At 58.2% G+C, this 19,898-nt stretch overlaps 2 protein-coding genes across 7 annotated transcripts in view; one reads left to right on the forward strand and one right to left on the reverse strand.

Annotated features, from left to right (window-relative positions):
- KLC1 (kinesin light chain 1) overlaps nucleotides 1-10,097 on the forward strand; it is a 113,237-nt gene extending 103,140 nt beyond the window's left edge. For 3 of the 6 annotated variants that reach the window (XR_011377279.1, XR_011377278.1, XM_070045014.1), the window contains 2 exons: nucleotides 9,286-9,358; nucleotides 9,720-10,097. Coding sequence is in view for 4 of the 6 variants with exons in the window: in XM_070045014.1 (XP_069901115.1) it covers nucleotides 9,286-9,358; nucleotides 9,720-9,722 (76 nt within the window). In the remaining 2 variants the exon portion in view is untranslated. Of the gene's footprint in view, nucleotides 1-2,424; nucleotides 2,675-3,577; nucleotides 3,704-9,285; nucleotides 9,359-9,719 lie in introns of those variants that run through there. The other 3 variants (XM_070045015.1, XM_070045012.1, XM_070045013.1) reach the window with 2 other exon arrangements.
- Nucleotides 8,071-19,645, reverse strand: XRCC3 (X-ray repair cross complementing 3). Its single transcript, XM_030883246.2, has 9 exons — nucleotides 19,618-19,645; nucleotides 16,651-16,767; nucleotides 16,197-16,496; nucleotides 14,394-14,531; nucleotides 14,041-14,253; nucleotides 10,804-10,958; nucleotides 8,570-8,782; nucleotides 8,447-8,493; nucleotides 8,071-8,361 (listed from the first exon to the last, which is right to left on the reverse strand). Exons 3-9 carry the CDS (start codon nucleotides 16,396-16,398, stop codon nucleotides 8,142-8,144), a joined length of 1,188 nt encoding a protein of 395 aa, XP_030739106.1. The 5' UTR covers nucleotides 16,399-16,496; nucleotides 16,651-16,767; nucleotides 19,618-19,645; the 3' UTR covers nucleotides 8,071-8,141.
- Between the last annotated feature and the right edge of the window lie 253 nt (nucleotides 19,646-19,898).

Consider the following 19,898-nt stretch of genomic DNA (forward strand, 5'->3'; position numbering starts at 1 on the left):
GAGGGGCTGAGCAGATCGCTGCGCCCGCTGAGTCCCCGTCCTGACCCTTCGGCGTGTCTCATGCGTCAAGTGAGGGTGCGTCACGCGCGCTGTGCCGTGCAGGCCGTCGGCCGGTTCTGCCAGGGCAGACGCACTGTGGCCTGGGGTTCTGGATGTCTCAGAGCTCGTTAGGGCAGCGTCCAACTCTGGCACCGAGTCCTGGACACGGCAGAACTCACAGTTTCTCCTCCTTCACGTCTTTCTGTCTTTCCCGTGACGCCGCATGTGTGGACGCTCCCCAGTACGGATGTTCACGGCGCTAAGAACGCTTTGCCAGCCTGACCTGATGAAAAGTAGACCCACACACTTGCATATCTTAACAGTTTTCCCATGTGATGTTATTTGGGTTGATATCTTACTAAACGTTTTGAAAAACTAAATAATTTAGAAAGTTTATCCCGTCAAATGCATGAAACAAAGTAATCTTTCCAGGTAAGAGCAGTGATCTTTATTAACTAGACCAGTGGCTCTCAAACTGGAGCATGCCTCAGCGTCTCCTGGAGGGTTCCTAAAACAGACCGCAAGGCCCACCCCTGCGTTTCTGATGCAGTGGGGCTGGGGTGGGGTGGGGGGGCGGGGCGAATTTGCCTTTCTAGCAAGTTCCCGGGTAGCGCCAGCGCTGCTGGGTGGGCCACGTTGTGAGAATCACTGAAGTGGGTGCCCCGGGAGCAGGGTCTGCAGCCTGCAGTGGGCACAGCTCCAGGGAAGCACTGGACTGCTGGATGGTCTGGGCACCGCGGGCTTCAGTGAGAGTGTGGGTGCGATTCTGAAGAGTCACTGATGGGGCAAGTTGTTCTTTCACTTCACCTTGTAAAGAAAAGGAGGTTTGCGGACAAAGTTTGTGTACCTTTCTTAGGAAAAGGTAGCTGGCCAATTAAGTAACAGAATAATTAAATATGGCAGAATATAATTCACTGGTGATTTGGTTTGATTTTATCCTTTCTCCTTTAGTGGTTCTGAACAGAGGAAAACCTGTCCAGAGCTCTGGCAACACTTGTGTGGGGTTCATTGGGATGTTTTTGTCTTGTCCTAGGTGGGAAGTTTGGGGAGTGAGTTCTGTAATACTTGGGGATGAGCCAGTTAAGGTTTTGCTTTTAGTGTAGTTTGTTTAGTGAGAGCTCAGTAAGCGCCTGCTGTTTGCCTGGCACTGTGCCTGTGGCGCTGGCGGCCATGCATCCATCACGTGGACCTTTGGTCCCTGCAGCTGGTGCGCGCGCGCGTGTGTGTGTCTGTGTCTGGTTGTGCTCAGCCTTCACACCTGTGCTTCACCCTTGCAGCCATGCCCTCAGCTTGTAAATAATAGTGGTCACTGTTGATTTCATAGTAGTTCAAATTCAGAATTACTGATCCTATTATAAACGTTTAAAAATAACCCTTCATATTGGTTCTTTTAGCTTTAAAAGAGAAGGTGGCTTTGTTTGAGGTCATCCGTGGTGGCAGTAAGCAATTACAGTAATTTTACGACTGTCTATAAGTTTAGATTATAGGTAATTTGTAAGATATTTTATTAAGTATCTTAAAGGTGTTAAACGGGAGGAAAAAGTAAATTTTATATATATATATATATATAAAAATCAGTATGTTTTTTGTAAATGTAAAGCCATGAAATATGTTTTAAATTTTGGTTTCTGAGCAGAGAAATACTAGCCTTAGAGTTTATTTTACTAATAAAAAATTATTTTTGCCTAGTTTTAATATAGAAAAATCTACAAAATATATTTATGCATTTGATCTTAATACTGAGCTTTGACGGTCTCTCTCTCTTTTTTTAATATTTATTTATTTGGTTGCGCCGGGTCTTAGTTGTGGCCGGTGGGCTCCTTAGTTGCGGCATGCATGTGGGATCTAGTTCTCCGACCAGGGATGGAACCCGGGTCCCCTACATTGGGAGCGCAGAGTCTTACCCACTGTGCCACCAGGGAAGTCCCTTGAGGGTCTCTCTCTGACGCGATCACTTAGGGGCGAGGTTTACGGGAGTCGTTGAGGATCCCTTCCTGAAACTCATCTCAGGAGGCTCCTCGGGCTCCCACGCCGAAGTCAGCGGGTGGCATTGGCAGAGCCCCTCTGCTCCTATAGGAGCCAGGTTTTAACAAGTGAAACTGCAGCGACACTGGCTTTATGGGGCTCAAAGATAAACTTTTTGCTGAGAAAGACGCAGAGGAACTTCGCTTTTTTCTGCTGGGTGCAATAGAGTAGATCTGGGTTGTACGTGTATCCCAGTGGGTATCCCAGTCTGGGTGAGATAAAGGTCTCCTCTCCGTTAGGGATGGTTCCAGGCCCCCATGGTGACAGAAGCTTTGGAGGGGTGGCTTTGCTGTGCTCTCTGCTCCTGGTTGACTGATGTGCTGACGGTTTGTCCTTGCATGTCCGCCGTCCTGGGTGCAGCATGAAGCGTGCCAGTTCTCTGACTGTCCTTAACGTGGGTGGCACGGCGGCCGCAGACCATTTCCAAGTAAGGAGCCCTGCCCCACTTACACGCTTTACATGTTGGCTGGACCTTCCTCACCACTGCTGCCCTTTGAGCAGAGCCTGTGGGGACTGCCCCACTTACACCCTTTACATGTTGGCTGGCCTTTCCCCACCGCTGCTACCCTTTCAGCAGAGCCTGTGGGCATTTTAGTGTTCCTGATTCAGGACACATAGACACCATAAATGACACTTTCATAGTCGGCATGAACTTAACCATCTGAATTATGGGAATGTTGTGAACATTCTCAGTGTACGAATTAATGATCTTTACAAATACGTTGATTGACAATTAAAAATTAAATATTCTGATGAAGTAATATCAAAACTTGGCCAGTTGTTAATTTGTATTATTTGTATGATTTTAGCTTCTAGTAGTTTATAACTAATATAATGTCTAGCTAAGCTGTTCAGTGTTTTAAAACTATTCAGAACTTCACTAAGTACGGTCACTTTGACAAATAGTCTTTAGCACTTTGTCACCTGTCCAAGTCTCGCACAGACCGGTCACCTTTGCACTTCAAACTGTTGGCATCCTGTTCTCCATTACAAATGGCCTTTTTATTTTCCATGTGTGACTGTTGGGTGCGCCCAGGCCTCTGGCCCCTTCTGTGGCCTGGCTGCTGTCCACCAGGACCAGGTGTCCTGGTCCCCACACCTGTTGGTGCAGCAGCTCTCCCAGTCAACTCAGTCCCACCGGTAAACTATTGGACGCACAGGGACGGTGACGGGCCGGCAGGAGTGCTGGCCTTCCCCCTCACCCCCAGCACGCTGCGGGGGGGCGGCTGTTCCCAGGATGCTGTCATCGGGCCTCTAGTTTAAAAGCTGCAGGGTGCTGGGAGGATGCACTCCTGACGATGACGATAGAAGAAACTACTTTTGTTTTTAAAAGGTCTGGAGCTAACAGTCCTTTTGCTCCCCTTTCTTGTGTTTTGCACACACACATCTGAGCATCAGGACTCTCATGTGTTGATGTGAGTTGTGCAGCTATTGTTAGTGCCGAGACCACTGGAAGCTGGCGTCATGTGAGGTACTGGTTAAGAATAATTTTTCCATTTGTTTTTTCACGCAGGAACGAAATAATTGTTTGGCAGACTCCAGAGCTCTCAGTGCCAGCCACGCCGACCTGGCCCCCACGGGTCGAGGCAGAGCTAGATTAACCCCCAAGGCTAATGAGCGCTGAGACCCTCAAAGCTTGGCCAGGCCCCTCCCCCATGCAGGGCGGCCCTGGGGTCGCCTCCTTTGCTGGATGGTGACCTCCACCACCTGCTGGAGGTTTGCCCCGAATTCTGTTAGGCGGTCTGCAGCCCTAGTGCCCGAGAGCTGCCAAAGCCCGGCGGCGGGACCCGGCCAGGTATGGAGCTGGCTCAGCGCACTCGGGGTCGGCCGCTGCTCATGGACACCAGCCCCAGCACCGAAACCTGCTTGCAATTGTAATACTGTGTTAAGGCTGTTCATTAAGACTGGAACCTTAAACTACATCCTTTGAGACTAGGAATCCAGTGACCTGTGGCAGCGATGCTGGGATTAGGGAGCGGGGGAGATGGGGTAGCTGCGGGGAGGCCTGCACCCCCTCCTGGTCTGCATCTCAGCCCCTTTGGAGCCCTCTTCCCTCCTCCAGGCCTCTGTACACTAGCACACGGAGATGCATGTGTTCCTTTTAAAAAGCTTTTCTTTGTAGCGTTAAGTAACACAGGGTGGGTTCTGACAGATGCATCTTATTTTATTTTTTTAATTTATTTTTGGCTGCATTGGGTCTTTGTTGCCGTGCACGGGCTTTTCTCTAGTTGTGGTGAGCGGGGGCTACTCTTTGTTGCGGTGTGCAGGCTTCTTATTGCGGGGGCTTCTCTTGTTGCAGAGCACGGGCCCTAGGTGTGCAGGCTTCAGTAGTTGTGGCTCACAGGCTCAGTAGTTGTGGGTCACGGGCTCTAGAGCACAGGCTCAGTTCCCGGACCAAGGATTGAACCCGTGCCCCCTGCACTGGCAGGCGGATTCTTAACCACTGCACCACCAGGGAAGGCCTGACAAATACATTTTCAAACCAACCCTGAGACATTACTGCTTAAGGGAATCCGTGAGACTAGCTGGTAGGCTAAGAAGGTGTAATTCCAGATGATGCCAGCTGTACAAGGGCACATCCCCTGCTGAGGAGGTTTGAAAGGATCTGGAAAGCTGTGAGCGTCCTTGTGAAATGTTGTCAGGGTTAGTTTCTAGTTTACCTTAATGTTATCATATGGGTGGTGTCACTGAGCAAAGGCGCTTCCAGCCACCTTTTCCTCAACAACTGCACTGGGCTGGGGTGCTACGTGCTCCCTGGGCTCCCTGTGGGGACTAGGGGGTGCTCACTGTGGGGTGCCCTTGGACTGCACGTGTCCTTCACCCCCACTGTGGACCTCGGACTGAGGGCTAGAGGCAGCAGCGTCCTGGGGTTTCGGTACAGCAAGCCTAGACTTTAACTTAAGTTTTGTTTAAAAGTTTCTATAATTCAGTAGTGGATCACCTCAGGGCACTGGTGCTTGTGTTGGTGAGAGCTGCTGTGCCCCCCCAGAGGCAGACACCCTGGCCCGGTGTTGGGGGCCCTCGAGGCTGACCGGTCTCCTGCAGCCTGTCTCCTCTGGCCACGCTCCTTTCCTCAGCTCCTGACTCCTTAGGTTTTGCAGTTTCCGATGGATCAGGAACTTTCAAAATGCCCTCTAGAGGTGTTTAAAAAAATATGATGGGTTGTAAGAAACCACTGGAAAAAAGAGCAGAGCTGTGTCCCCATGTGGGCACTGTGGCCCTTTCAGGTTCACGTTTAGGTGCAGTGGGGGTGATGTGTCTGTGTCACATCAGAACCAGGAGGGGACCAAGCTGTCCTGGCTCCTCCTCCCACTACATTGAAGTTTCCTCCCAGCCACAGATCTGGTACAGGACATCTGAAACCCACTCGGTTTCCCTTAGTGACAGTTGTCTCTGGAAAAACAAAGGGCATTTAGAAAGAATAAACATGAGGCTAAGAACAGGATTTAATTTTAAGCTTCCAGTTGGTGAAAAGAGACCTTCTTTGCAGGGGCCTTAGTTGAACCTTGTCTGGCTTTGAGCCCTCTGGCCCTGGTTCCCCGAGGGTTATGGTGGCCTTTGTAAGGCCACATGGAGACAGCATTCGGGGTAAGAGAGGCTCGAGGGCCTTCCTGAAACTGGGTTGTAAAAGCCTTCGTGTCTCAGAGGGGATGCTACCTGGGACTCGGCAGTGTCTGATTTTTGAACTTGTATCAAAATAGAGAGAAGCCAGGTTGTAACCTACTTGCAGTCTGGTAGTCAGGATTTTAACATTCTCGGAGAGAGCAGTGGGGGTGGTCCAGCCCTCCCTCTTCCTTTCCTGGTGAGGGGACCCTAGGGGGCCAGCACCCATTTCTACACTGTGCTGTGTCTATCAAGTTAGACTCCCCTGGTCAGAGGACGGACTGGCAGTGGAGGAGCTGAGGGTCTACGTGAGTGTCTGAGGGCTGAGGTCGTGGAGAGCTGGGCCTCCTGACCCTTGCGCCCCTCCCCAGGCGGAGCAGGCACTTCTGGTGCTGCAGGGATTCAGGTAGTTATTTTCTGAAACTTAAAAAAAGTCCCTATTATTTGTTTGGTCAGGAGGCTGCTAGGAGTATCATGTAATTAGTTATTGTCTTTACAGTAAAGTATAAGTACTGCTAAGAATTCAGAGTTTAGTTTGTAGCACTCATTGTTATAACTTCATAGAATGTTCTGGGGAAGGCATGTTACATCTGTACGAGGCCAACTTTTGGTATGTTTAGACGTTGTACTGTGTAATCATGGGATATCTGGAAACTAAAGCAGCACTGGATAGCACCAACCAAAGGTGAAGTTCAAGTGAGCTAAGCGAGCATCGTCCTGCACGCGTCTCCTCCGTGCAATCGGGCTGATGCGTAAAGACCTGTGCGGCTTCCACTGAGTTCTCCACCATGACAGGAGGACTCAGATGGTGTATACAGTGGTGTGCAGCTACCCCTCGGGGGTCACAGGCCTGTGAGGACCGTCCGATTGTCCCTGGGGTGTGCTCTGGGGGATGGGATTGGCTGAGAGGCCAGGGAGGTAGGGTGGACACTGCTTTGGGGCTTGGTGTTCCTGAGACACAGAGAGAAAACCCCACTGCCAAGTTCTATGGCCCCTGGTGGGTGAGCACCCCCAGGGCGGCCTGTCTGCCTGGTGGGCGGGTGCGGCTGCCCAGAGGCCGAATGTGGGTGCGCTTGTGCTGGTCCGCACCTCTGCAGGGGGTTGGCCATGAAACATACCTTCTGTCTTGGAGCAGTAGTTCTCTTTTCTCACTGTTGGTGTAACTCGCCTAGGAAATCATTTGGAACTGTTTATATTTACTTACAAAAATAAAGTGTTTTATTTCCTGTTGTAAAGCCCCTGTACTTTTGTGGAAAGGCTCTCTTGTAAAACTCCAACCCTAAAAGAACCCTTTCCTGTTTAACGTTAGGCACCCAATCTTTTTAGGGTCACAGACTACTTTGAAAACATGATGAAAGTTGTAACTGGATCATCCGGTCCTAGAATGACGGGCACAAAGCGTGTGCCCCGTGACGGGTTTACCGCCCCGCCCCAGTGAGCCCGTGGGAGCTTGGGACCAGTGTCTAGCTCCTGGAGCTGTGGGAGTGTGGCCACGGCGCTGAAAGTGGAGTGACAGGGCTGCCCCAGGCTGTGAGGACAGACGTCACGTGTATGAGTCCTGAGGACAGTGCCTGGCAAAGAGCAAGCGCTGGTGAGGGTCCAGGGGCTGCAAGTGCCTTCCCGGCACGTCTGTCCGGCCGGGGCTGCTCTGTGCCGGGCAGCAGCGGGGAGGGGGCAGAGGCAGGGCGATGATGGGGGTGAAGGCGGCGCAGCCCTGCCGGAACTGGGCAGTCACGTCCCTTGGTGACCGTGGGGCCTTGTGCTGCCACGACCAGATGCTCAGATTCTGGAGTTTCTGGCCCGATGCAGCAGGACCCCGGCTGATGGGAGGTCCCGAGTTCTATGCACAGTGCAGGAGTGCCCTGCCAGAGTGGATGCGCCCCCAGGCCAGGGCTGACGGTCCCGGCCACTGTGGCCAGCCTTGGAGGAGGCACTGAGGGCACAGCGGGATGTGCTCTCCCTTTAGAATAGTTCTCGTCTGCCCAGAACGGATTTCCCGGCAGATGGGCCAAGCCGGCGCCGAGGCTGCTAGCGCTCGCTGCGGGCTGGGGGGCTGGTGGCAGGGGCAGCGCACAAGGCACCTCTCCCCGCCCCGATGCCTCTCCCGGACCCTGCGGCCTGGCCTGCCGTGTGTTCTCCACCCTGTGCCAGACCAGGGCCAGGGGGTGTGCTGGCGGCCAGGAGCCGACAGCCCAACCACGGGGTGAGGAGGGCCAGTGGGCGCTCGTCTGACCTCGGCCCCGCTGTGGCCCGAGGCGTGGGTGTTGGGAGCTTTGGGAAGGGGACGCGGAGCCTGTGGGGGTCAAGGTGGAGGCCCTGTCTGGCCGGGGCCCAGGGGCCTGCATCCGGGCGGGAGCTAACGTGGGCCCAGGGGGAGGAAGCTGCTGCTTATTGTAGAGACGCTGCAGCAGCCGGCGGGGGTGGGGGCAGCCCCTGGTACCTGAGGGGACCCTAACCAGAGGGAGGGCCACACGTCAGCAGGACTCAGTCCCAGGTGTCCCCCGCACACCCTCGGCGGTGACCGTGTAGGAACAGGACGAAGGCGGCAGGTGGGGGGCGGAGAGCACCCTCAGGGTGCGGCGGGGCGCGGCGGAGGCGGCCTCCTCAGGGCGCAGCCGGTCGGCCATCAGCCTCACCAGGAGCTGGTTGGACCAGGTTATGCCCAGGGCCGGAGAAGCCCGCTCTCCCCCGACACTGAGACAGAAAACAGCCCGACTGTCCTGTGCTGTGTGTGGATCTGCGGGCCCCGCCACCCCTGCCCTCGGGGCGCCCCACTCACCCCGGCGGCCCGGCTGCCACACCCCGCTCCTCTGTGGATTCCGTCACCTGGAGGGTCCAGATCGGGGTCAGCGGCGGTGAGGACCCGGCCCCCCCCTCCCCGGGGGGGGGGAGGGGGGCCCACCTGGTTGATGCACAGCACGGGGCTCCGGAAGGTGCAGCTCAGCCGGCGCAGCTCGGCCCCCAGCGCCTGCAGATGCCGGGCCCTGAGGGCCGAGGCCGCCTGGTCGAACTCACAACGGAATGGGGCTGCCACGGAGTCGATGACCACCAGGCGGGCCATACCCCGCGACAGCAGCACAGGCACCTTCTTACGCACGCACTCCAGCAGGGTGTCCTGGAAGCCGAGGGGAGGTGGCCGTCACCACCCCCGCGGGGGGGGCCCCTCACCACGCTCCGTCCTGGGCCATCACGGTGGCCGGGCCCCTCCCCTTCAGTGGCCCCGTGCTGGGCACCGACCACCCGGACCACCACGGTCACCAGGACTGCCCAGCCCCACCCAGTGGAGGGAGGAAGCAGGTGTGCGGGGACCTGAGTCTGTCCTGCCACCAGCGTTGCCTCCCACGTGAAGACCCCCGGGCCGCGCTCAGGCTGTGTGCTAGGACGCCAACCGGCCCGGCGTGGGGCCTCAGGTGCCTCCACGCCAGCCCCACCTGCCCCCCAAGGCCCTACGCACTGTGCTCGGGGCAGCCCTGTCCCTTGGGGCCGCCTGGCATGGCCCTGCCGGCCTGGACTCGGCCCTGGTGCCCAGTGGCCACACACTGGCCATCCCGTCAGGCACTCCTGAGAGCTGTTGGGTGTCTGGGATGAAATTCGACTCTGTGCTTGTTAACTCTCCAGGGTGTCTCCAGCAGAGCCCCTCTCTGTGGAAAATGACAGCAGCAGCAGCGGCCTGGAGGACGCCAGCCTTAACGTGAGTCCTGCACCCCTTCCCGCCACCTCAGGCAACGCTGGGGCACCGGGGGGCCGGGGGCGGGGGCAGGGCTGCACCCGCCTGCTGCAGCGACGGGACTCCGAGAGGGGCCTAGCTTGGAGACCCCGTCCCCCGGGAGGAGGCCTGGGACCCCGAGGCTCTGTTTGTGCAGCAGCATCAGGCCCTGGTCCGCACCTCCCGCCTCCCCCCGGCAGGGCCCCCCAGTTGCTGGGCAGACACCAGCGAGGGGCTGGGGGCCTCCTCCACCAGAGCTGCTCCCGGAACAGAACTTAGGAATGTGCCCCCACCCCCCGCTGGGGTCTCGGTCGGCCTGGCCCTGACCCACTGCTGCGTTTCTCAGTGAGGATGCACCGGAAGGATGAGGATTGTGCTGCTTGTGTGCGTCCAGAGGGCCCTGTGACAGCCAGGGGACGGTCGCGAGGCTGGAGGGCCTGGAGCCGGAGCCTGTAGCACTGACCTCGTCTTCTCCTGTGTCCACGCCCTGAGCACCGTCACGCTAATAACCGCGCTGCCCGCCGCCAGCGCGCACTCACCTGCAAAGCCACGGCCGCGCTGGGCCCCTAGGGGACGGCCACCTGCCGCCGGTCCACCCCGGGCCGCCCGTGCCCTGAACCAGCCCGGGCTCGCGTGCCACCGCTCATCGTGTCACTTCCCCGTGCTATGTGTGATCATGTATTTTACGGTAAAATTTTTTAAAATTAAAAGTTTATACAGCTCATCCTTTACCGGAAATTCTTTTTATAGCAGTTCTTAAATGGGGGAAGGGCCTGGGTGGGTGGCTCTGCACACTTGTGTTGGGTGCACTGGTCTGTACTCCGTCTCCCATCTCCCTCCTGAAGCCTTTGCTTCGTTATTCAGCCCCAAACAATGACCTCAGCTGGCTGCTCCCCGGCCGCTTGCCTGCCCCCTGCCCCCTCCCCAGGGGCCACTGCCCTCTGTGTTCCCACCGCTGTCTGCCCACGGGGAGGGCGCGTGACCCGGGGATGGCTTCCAGGTGTGGTGTCGCCCCAGCGGCCCTGCCAGGCGCGCGCAGCAATCGGGGGGGGGGGGGCTCGACAAGGGGGCTTTCCCCTCCTTCAGAGGCAGAGGTACAACCCTACACCACGGCTGCTGCCGGGCCAGTGGCCTGGACGGCAGGTCCCGTCCTCTGGGCTGCGGGCACCTCTGTGCCCTGCCGGGGCCTCCTCTAGGGGGCAGGAGGTGGCGTGTCCGGTGCCCTCCCTTGCCCGCTCTTCCCTTGGGGTTAGGCTGCCAGAAACACACTGGACGCTCAGTTCAGCCTGAGTCCAGGTAACGAGTAGTGCCAGCCTGAGCGGAGTACACGGCCCCCAGCAGGCGACTCGCCGCAGGCGGGCACCGGGGCCTGACCTCGCAGGTCGTGCACGTGGCCCGCCCGCACGGCCGGCTTCCCCTCACACGCTTACCACGTCGGCTGCGTGCTCGATGAAGATCTGGTGGCCAAACTTGATTTTCCTGAGCACGTCCCCTGGGACATCTGTCCGCAGGCGCTGCTGCTGAGCGATGAGCTGCTGCAGACGCTGGCTGGGGAAGGCGTCCTCTGTGCACACGTAAATGGCCCCTGGGAAGCCGCGGGGCGGTGAGCAGCTGGGGGTGGCCTGAGGCCGCCCCGCCAAAGGCCAACGACCCTCTCCTTCCTGCACTGCCTCTCGTGGGTCTGCCCCTCTGACCCAGCACGGGGGCCGGTCGGCGCCCACCTCCCAGCGCAGGCCCCTCGCTGCCGGAACTTCACCCTGTGGGTCTGCCTACCCTGTGCTGTCCGAGTGGAAGCGAGGGGAACTGTAGGGGCTCCCGGCTTTCGGAAACGCCCCCTCCTGCAGACACAGGGAGATGCCCCTCCCAGGCCCTGTTGGGCGGATGTTCCCTCAATTCCACTGTCAAGGCTCCTCCTATGGTTCTGGGCTACCTGGTGGTAACTGTCTTTGCTGCGCCTGGAAAAGCCAGTAAACAAAACACAGGCGATGCATCACCAGGGGCCTGGAATCCCCACCAGAAGGTACCCCCGGAGTCCTGCGCTGAAAAGAACCAGGGGCCACCAATTCTCAACAAAGGCCCCAGGACAATTCAGTGGGGAAGGAGTATTTTTAACAAATGGCGCTGGGACAGAGAGACACCCACGTGCAAAAGGATGAAATTAGACCCTTACCTCATACCATATAGGAAAACTAAATCACAATGGATCAAATATGAGAGCCCAAACCACAAAACTCTTAGAAGAAAACACGGGTAAACCTTATGACCTTGGGTTAGGCAGTGGGTCCTCAGACATGACATCAGAAGCACAAGCAAGAAACAAATTGGACATCATCAAAGTGAAAAACCGTGCTTTAAAGGACACCAACAAGAGAGGGAGAAGACAACCGAATAGAGAAAATACTGCAAATTGTTTATCTGATGAGTTTAGTGGCCAGATTATATAAAGATCTCCTACAGCTCCACAGGCAAATAACCCAGGCTTTTAAATGGGCAAGAGATTGGAACAGACATTTCTCCAAAAACACACGAATGAGCAGCAGCACGTGAAGAGACGGCCAACGTCACCGGCCACCGGGGGTGCGGTCGGCGCCACGGTGAGAAGCCACCCACGCTGGCGTCAGAGGGACAAGCGTCGGCTCAGACATGGAGGGACTGGAACCTCCTGCGTCGTTGATGGGAAGTGAAACGGTGTAGCCACTGCTGAGAACAGTCTGGCAGTTCCTCAAAGAGCGGAACACGCAGCTACCATACGACCCAGCAATCCCACTCCTAGGTGTCCACCCGAAGCCACGCACGAACAAGAGGTGTGAACAACCCACATGACTGTCAACGGATGAAAGGGTCGCTAAGTTGTGGTCTGTACACGTGAAGGAACATTATTCAGCCCTGCAAAGGAAGGAAGCGCCGACACGTGCTCCAGCGTGGGTGAACCCTGGGTGAAAGGGCACATGTGCATGATCCCGTGTATCTGAAATGTGCAGAACAGGCGGGTCCATAGAGACAGGAAGCGGATGGGCGGTTGCCAGGGGCTGGGGGAGGGGAGAGTGCGGAGTGACTGCTCATAGGGATGGGGCTGCTTTTTGGGGTGATGAGATGTTCTGGAACTAGATAGCAGTGGTGGGTGCACAACTTCGTGAAAATGATAAAAACCACTGAGTTAAATAAAGAGGAAGGGCCTCAGGACTTCCCTGGTGGCACAGTGGTTAGGAATCCGTCTGCCAATGCAGGGGACACAGGTTCGAGCCCTGGTCCAGGAAGATCCCACGTGCCGCGGAGCAACTAATTGCCCGTGCGCCACAACTACTGAGCCTGTGCTCTAGAGCCCGCGAACGACAACTACGGATCCCGTGCGTGACAACTACTGAGCCTGGGCTCTAGAGCCCGCAAACCACAACTACTGAGCCCGTGCGCCACAACTACTGAGCCTGAGCTCTAGAACCCGCGAACCACAACTACTGAGCCCGTGCACCACAACTACTGAGCCGGGGCTCTAGAGCCCGCGAACCACAACTACTGAAGCCCGCGCGCCTAGAGCCCATGCTCAACAAGAGAGGTCACCACAATGAGAAGCCTGCGCACCTCAGTGAAGAGCAGCCCCCGCTCACCACAACTGCAGAAAGCCTGTGTGCAGCAACGAAGACCCAACGCAGCCAAAAATAAATAAATAAATAAATAAGAAAGGCCTGTGATCCGGCGGTGCGCTGGCTGAGCCCCGCCAGGACTCTCAGGGCCACGGCTAAACCTACTCTTCCTCTCGCTGTACCGGTCACGGCACCGCCCCGGGGAGGGGACCCAGAGAAGAGCCAGAAGCACTGACACCACGTCCGCGTGCCCTATATGTGAGTGTGTAACTTTCATTTTGACCCGATTCTGTTTCAACAGACTTTCAAACTTGGAAAAGAGATGCAGGATGGAGGGAGAAGCACCGTCTGACCGTGTCAGTGGTGAGCTCCTGACTCTTGAGGCCTCCCTAACCTTCCCTGGCACGTTCCAGCCCATTCCCGGGGGCAGGGCTGCCTGGGGAGCCCCCGACGTGGCCGAGACCCTCGTCACAACGCCGCGGCACCCGTGTTCTCCGCATCTTGGGAGAGGCCTGGACAGAAGGGTCACAGCCAAACCCAGTCGCACGGCCCTCGAAGCTCCTCGCCCCACACCCTATTGGGCGTCTCACTGGGACAGATGAGTGGGGTGCCCGCCCACAGAGGGGCTTCGAGAAGCAGGCGGCAAGGCGGCCCAGCGTTTGAGGGTTGGCGGGGAGGAGCTCCACGTTTTCTGAAGTGCAGAGCCGCCTGGCCATTCTTTTCAAAATTGGGCCTTTCAGACCTGATTTGGGAAGTCACTTTCTCAGGAAAATGTGCCTCAGGCCCCACATTTAATGCGGTCACAGTGGCCGCGGGCCAAGCCTCTGCAGAGGACATGTCACTCGGAGTCACCCCAGGCCGGCTCTGTCCCCCCTCGGCCAGGCCCCGGGGCTCTTCACTTTCCCTCCCACTGAGGGGTCCCTGGCCCACCTCCCTCTCCTGAGGCAGGAATCGCAGAGCGGTTGTGAAGACAGAGACGGGAACCCTGGAAAACGGCCCCCAGGGGCAGCCTCTGGCCTCGAGGGCGGGTGCCTGCGAGGTGACAGGTCAGGACCCCTGCCTGCCCCCCGAAGTGGCCGCACTCACCGGCCCCCAGGCCTCCGTGTCGCCGTGGGAGCTGCACGGCCAGGCAGAGCTGCAGTGCCAGCTGGGTCTTCCCGGCGGAGCTGCGTCCGGCCAGCTCGGTGATGCCGTCCAGGGGCAGCCCGCCGCGGAGGAGCCCGTCCAGCACGGGGCAGCCCAGGCTCAGGCGCTCGTGCTGCTCAGGGAACTGCTCCTCCTGCTGGAGCAGGTGGAGCGCTGGGTGCGGGGAAACAACAGGTGAGCCCAGCCCCGCACAGCTGCCCCCGGGCCAGGAGGCCCCTCGGGCTGCAGCGCCGTGGCCTCTGGGCTCAGCCCCGCGCCCCACTCCTCCAGCCAGACCCCAGGGCACCGGGCACCTGTGCAGACGCTGCTTCCTTGCAGGTGTGAGGAGGCCGCCTTCAGTAAGCGCTGCACGTCGGGGCCGGAGAGGCGGGTCAGTCTCTGCAGGTCTGGTCCAGAAAGATGCAGAACCTCCTTTACTGACCTCAGTTTGGCTGAAGGTATAGAATCAATTACAAGACAAGGTCAGACACAGCAGGGACAACAGGTATCCTCCAGTTCTGGGGACCTGGTGGGCAGGGGCCAGTCCACCTGCTCCCTGAAGTTGCAGGGACCCCCAGATAGAGGGCGACCGTGACGGGACGGGAGGGAAGGGGCCTGGGGAGGCCCACGTCTTGGCTGCAGAAGCCGGATGCTTGGGCCTCTCCCTGGTGCCGGGAGCAGCGGCCTCCGCCTGGTCCCATGCCTGCCCGGACACATCTCCCAAGACAGGTCTGTGTGTGCACAGCCTGGGAAGGGCCCGGGCCGAGTCGGGGGAACCATGCACGAGGGAGAAGCCGCAGGAAGGGATCCAAAGGAACACCCAGGCCACGGGATGGCCAGTGGGGTGAACAGACAAAAGAAGAGTCAGCATGCTGGTGGCAGTACCGCGGAGGGCTGGGTTACAGGGTGAACGGCCCAAGGGAGCTGGTGTTTCATGAGGAAAATGAATAATTTTGAGCTTAGATAAGCATATTACTTTCAAACGAGTAGAAAGAAAAAAATACGCTAAAAATAGATCCAACCAATCCAGAAGAAAGCATAAAAGAAAAACAACACAAAAAATAGGACAAACAGCGCAGCATAATAAGGGAGGGTTAAACCTACATTTATCAGGAATTACCTTAAATACGTATGCACTGAGTGCTTCAGTTAAAAGACAAACACTGAATGAAAGGGGAAAACAAAACTACTGCTGTGCTCTCAGGATGGAGGAGCAGGGGGGCACCCTGCTGCCGAGCCCTGCGCTCACTCAGGGCCCCTGTCACCTGCTCACAAGCACCTGATGTCGAAGCGTCCCTCACAGACACCCCGGGAGGCAGGGAGAACAGAGGGCGGGTGCGAGGCACCAGCCGGGCTGCGGAGGGGCCAGTGCAGCCTGGGGATGGACGCGCCCAGATGCCAGCAGACTCGGTGGGCTGGCCAACCCTTTGAGCATTTAGAAAAGAGCCACTGCTGCCTGACAGACCTACTGCGACGTAGGAATAATCAGAAGTACAGAGGAGATGCAGTGCATGAAAAAAGGAGGCAACCACTAACTCTGGGGGGAAAACCCAGAGACGGTACAAGAAAGGAAACAGTCATAAGCCTGGGTTCAGTGGCAGCCATTATGTCCCTAGTCACAACCCTGATGGCTAATGGGACCCTAACTGTGTTCCAACTGTGGGGGGGAGGTGTGGAGGAAGTAGGGGCACACGGGCAGCAGCCTGCCCTCACCCCCAAAACAGGAGGCCTGTGAGGACTCATAACACAGACAAATCAAACACAGCAACACAAGCACACTCGCCAGCAACCCAGATATAAATACAAAATGCTGCTAAAAGACTCCTACGTGGTAAGTAGTTCCGTTTCACTCTTCAGACACTGTGCGTGTGCTGCTTTGATGAAGATGAAATTAACTTAAAAGAAGTCCTTTCACCTAAAAACACACACACAACTGAAAAACCTGCGGCACATTCCAGCATCAGGGCGTTGATCAGGACCAGCTGTCTTGGGATCAGTAACCAGAGGGTCCCCGAGGCTCGGACAGGCAACCTGGTAAACCTGTTCTACATGAGGTGTGTATATCTGTGCGTTCATACTTTTACACAATCACTTTATATAAACATCAGCAAACGCACCTTTCTTAACTGCAGCAATAATTCTAGGATTCAGGTCCAACTGATCCACGTCCATTTTTTCAATGGGGTGACCACAGAGATGGACGGATTCCCAGGCACACAATTCTGACGCGCTTGTCGTCCCCTCGAGCAGCCCGGGAGCTGAGTGCAGCAGAGTGACGGAGCCCGGGTGCGCGGTTCCCTTGTGACAGGGCCACACCATCAGCCCGGAGCCTGGAGAGGCTTCACTGCACCAGGGACGGCACTGAGAGACGTCCAAGGCGGCGCTTCTGTCCGGGCAATTGTTCGGTAACTCAGAACCTAGGATTCAATCCACACACAGATGCATCTGAAGAGCCACCCCCCGCCTCGCATTCTGAAGGTCAGCCCACTTCATCCCCCGCAGAAGGCGGGAGAAACCGGCTTGTGTCCCAGCCCCACGCCCCCCAGGCCAGGGCGCCCTGCCCTGACCCACCTCTCTGGGGTGACGGCGGCGGATACAGTCAGAGGCCCGTGCACGCCGGGCTCACCCGAGTGGAGCCTGCTTTGCGTTCTCTGGTGTGAGTTCCCTTAAGTGTGTCTCCACGGCGATCTGGAAAGAGCAGAAAAGGCCACGTGTGGTGGATCTCAGAGGACGCCCAGGAGGTCGGAACCGCTGTGACCACCGAGCTGCCCCAGCAGAGAACAACGGACACCGAGTCCGGCCCGGCCTGCAGCCTGCCCTCCCCGCTGGCAGGAGGGGCAGCCAGTGGCATGTCCACCCAAGACGGCACAGCCGGGGATGCAGCAGGGCAGCAACACTAAGGCCGTGGCCACTCAGCAGAGGCCAGGCTCAGTGTCCAGCAGCAGCAGCAAGGCCGGGGCCTCTGGATGGTGTCAGGTCGTTCCGGAAGCTTAAAGAACCAGGCCGTGTACACCCCCTCATCTGCGGTCTGCTCAGGGAGCCCCTGGAGGCAGCTTCTGGGAGGGGGCAGCACGAGGCTCTGGGGCCCACAGCCCGGGCAGGGGGTCTCCGGGCCAGCAGGCTGCTCCCACGTTCTGCTGGCGTAGGGGGCAGGGGGCTCCCAGGCCAGCTGCTCGGGGCAGGGGGCTCCCAGGCCAGCTGCTCGGGGCAGGGCTGACAGTAAACACTGCTGAGGCTGAGGGGAGACACCGAGGCCCTCAGGACTGCACATCAGAGCAGAAGGGCGGCCTGAGTGCAGGGCCCCGGTACCAGCTGCAAGGCGGCTGGGGGATGTTGAGTAGCTAGGAGTGCACCCTGAGGCCGTGTGGGAGATGCCCGGGCATCAGACATCTGGACAGAATACCAACCTGGGTTTGTAAATTCTAGAGGAAGTGCGTGTGTTCTTCCCCTGGACGTGTGGGAAGCTCCCCCCGCCCCACCCCGGGGTGGGCCCTGAAGCGGGAGCAGCGAGTGGGCTGGGGTCTGGATTCTGAATGATGGGTGGGGGGGAGGAGGGAGCCTGCATGGGGACACAGCCGGGAGGTGCCTGTATATAAGGCTCGGATCCTGACGAGCAGCTGGACACGGGGCAGGAAAACCAGTGGGTGACCACCAACCGAAGGGCCTCAAGCTTCCGTGATGGGGGGTAGGGCCCCCAGAAGCAGAGTGCCCACTGGCGGAGCACCCGCTGGGTACCCGACACTGGCCCAGGAGCCGGACCAAGAGCAGGGCCCGGGTGAGCCAGCCACCCTCCAGGCCTGTGCTTCTCCAACCGGGGACAAGCATGTGCCCAGGCAGCACCCAGTAGCAGGCACGGGGTGGGCCTGGACGGAGCGGGGCAGCTTCCAGGAGCATCCGAGTGCAGGTACCGTCTCAGGGGCACAGCTGACAGCGGGCGCTGTTTGCTGTGTGAAGGTGCATCAACTCTTAGGGCCCAGCACAAGACTTTGAGGAAACTCCAGTTACGTCCCCGAGCCTTCCCAGGTGGAATCGCTTTCCTGCATCTCTGGGGCTCTGAGGGGGCCTGAGGACCCCACGCCGCCAACACACGCAGGGACAGGAAGGCGGGGCCACGGCAGATGGGCCCACCTCCACCCTGGGGGCAACACTCAGGTTTCCGGCAGCTTTTGTTGACTCAAACTAAGGACTCAAGGGGAGAATGAGGGAAGATCTTCTTTCAAAACTAATGCACTAAAATAAACGTGTTCAGGGCCTCTCCCGCTCAACCAGACAGCCACCCAAAGGACCCGGAGGGTTGGTCGGGGTGGGAGGACCCAATCCCCACACACTGAAACTGTTAATTCTTTCTCTGGCCAAGTTCGGAGCTAAATTCAGGCAAACTACATACAGCTCCACTGATGTTGCCCTAAAATCACCAAAGGTAATGGAAGGTCGAGGGCTGACTTTTATCAAACACTTAGTCTCTTCCAGGCACGTGACAGGTATGAACTCAGACATCACACGAGCAATATTATAACCCCTGTTTTGCTGGTGAGAGAACAGAAGCACAGAGTGGTTAAACGGCAAGCTTAAGGCCATGCAGCCAGCAAGGGGCTGGCCTGCGACGCAGGTCCAGGCTGTGTGTTCTAAGCCCCGACCCAAATTAGGCCGACCCTGAGTTTACACGGCCCACCTGTTAACAAATCCAAAGGGAATCATTTGGTCTCCATACTCTGCAGAACTCGGTCATCCAGAGGCTGACCTGCCCTGGGGTATCCAGCCCTGTTGGGAGCAGCCCACTCTCAAGGATGGGCATCTTTTCCGGCTCCCCCTCCCACAAAGGGCGCCAACGAGCACTCCTTCATCCTGGGCTGCTGGGAGGACGCTTTCACCTGGGACCTTGGGTGGCCATACAGGTCCTCCCACGGCTGGGCCACCTCTGTGGTTTCTCCAGAACTGGCCAGCCTGGACTTCTGGCCCCCGTCGCTTCTCAGGATCGTCTTCTGCCCTGGGAATCTCTTCTCTCTTCAGCCCCTGAGGCTTTGAGCACTCCCCACTCCCCCAGACCTGGGTGTCCGGCAGACCCCGCCTTGGCCGTCCGATGGACCAGGGCGCCCTGTAGACGCACCCTGCCACCTACGCACATCTGCTCTTCCCATCGGGCGCTGCATCTCCGAGGTTGTCCACCCCCAACCCTCTCCCGCCCCACCCCACGGCCCCTAGACTGCTGCCACAGCCCAAACTGGCCCTGCAGCTGTGCGGGCTGACGGCCCCAGGACAGGGGCCCTCCGGTCCCAGCCCCGCTAGCCAGCCCGCGCGGCCCCGGCACCGGGCTCCCTCCCGCCACCGGGACTCGCTCGGACCCTCGCTCGGCTGTGCCTTCTGCCCGCCCGCCCGCGGGTGCGAACCGCGGCTTGGGGCATCGATGACGCGCGACCCCGTCCCCCCAAAGCCCCAGGAGGAGGGCCGCGCGGGCGCCGAGCTGCGCTCTCGGTGCCCAAGGCCACCCCTGCCTCCATCCCGCCCCGGACCACGGCAACCACTACTCCTCGCACTCACCTAGCCCGCGCTCCACAGGCTTCTTCGCGCCATCCTACCCTTCGCAGCCTACTCTTCCAATGAGCGCCGGGCGCCTCGCGCCGGATACGCCAATCAGAGAGGAAGCGGCGCCCACGTCGCCGACTAATTGGCCAATCCAAAGTCTCAATAGCCCTGAGGGGGCGGAGCGTGCTCGGGCCGGCCCTCACTGCCTATTGGTGGCCGACCGCAGGGTGGCAGGGGAGGTCCCCTTGCGCCAATTGGAGAGCGCAGCGACGGGACGGACATCTGGCGCCGATTGG

This window comes from Globicephala melas, chromosome 2 (genome assembly GCF_963455315.2).
Source record: "Globicephala melas chromosome 2, mGloMel1.2, whole genome shotgun sequence".
Taxonomy (NCBI): Eukaryota; Metazoa; Chordata; class Mammalia; order Artiodactyla; family Delphinidae; genus Globicephala; species Globicephala melas.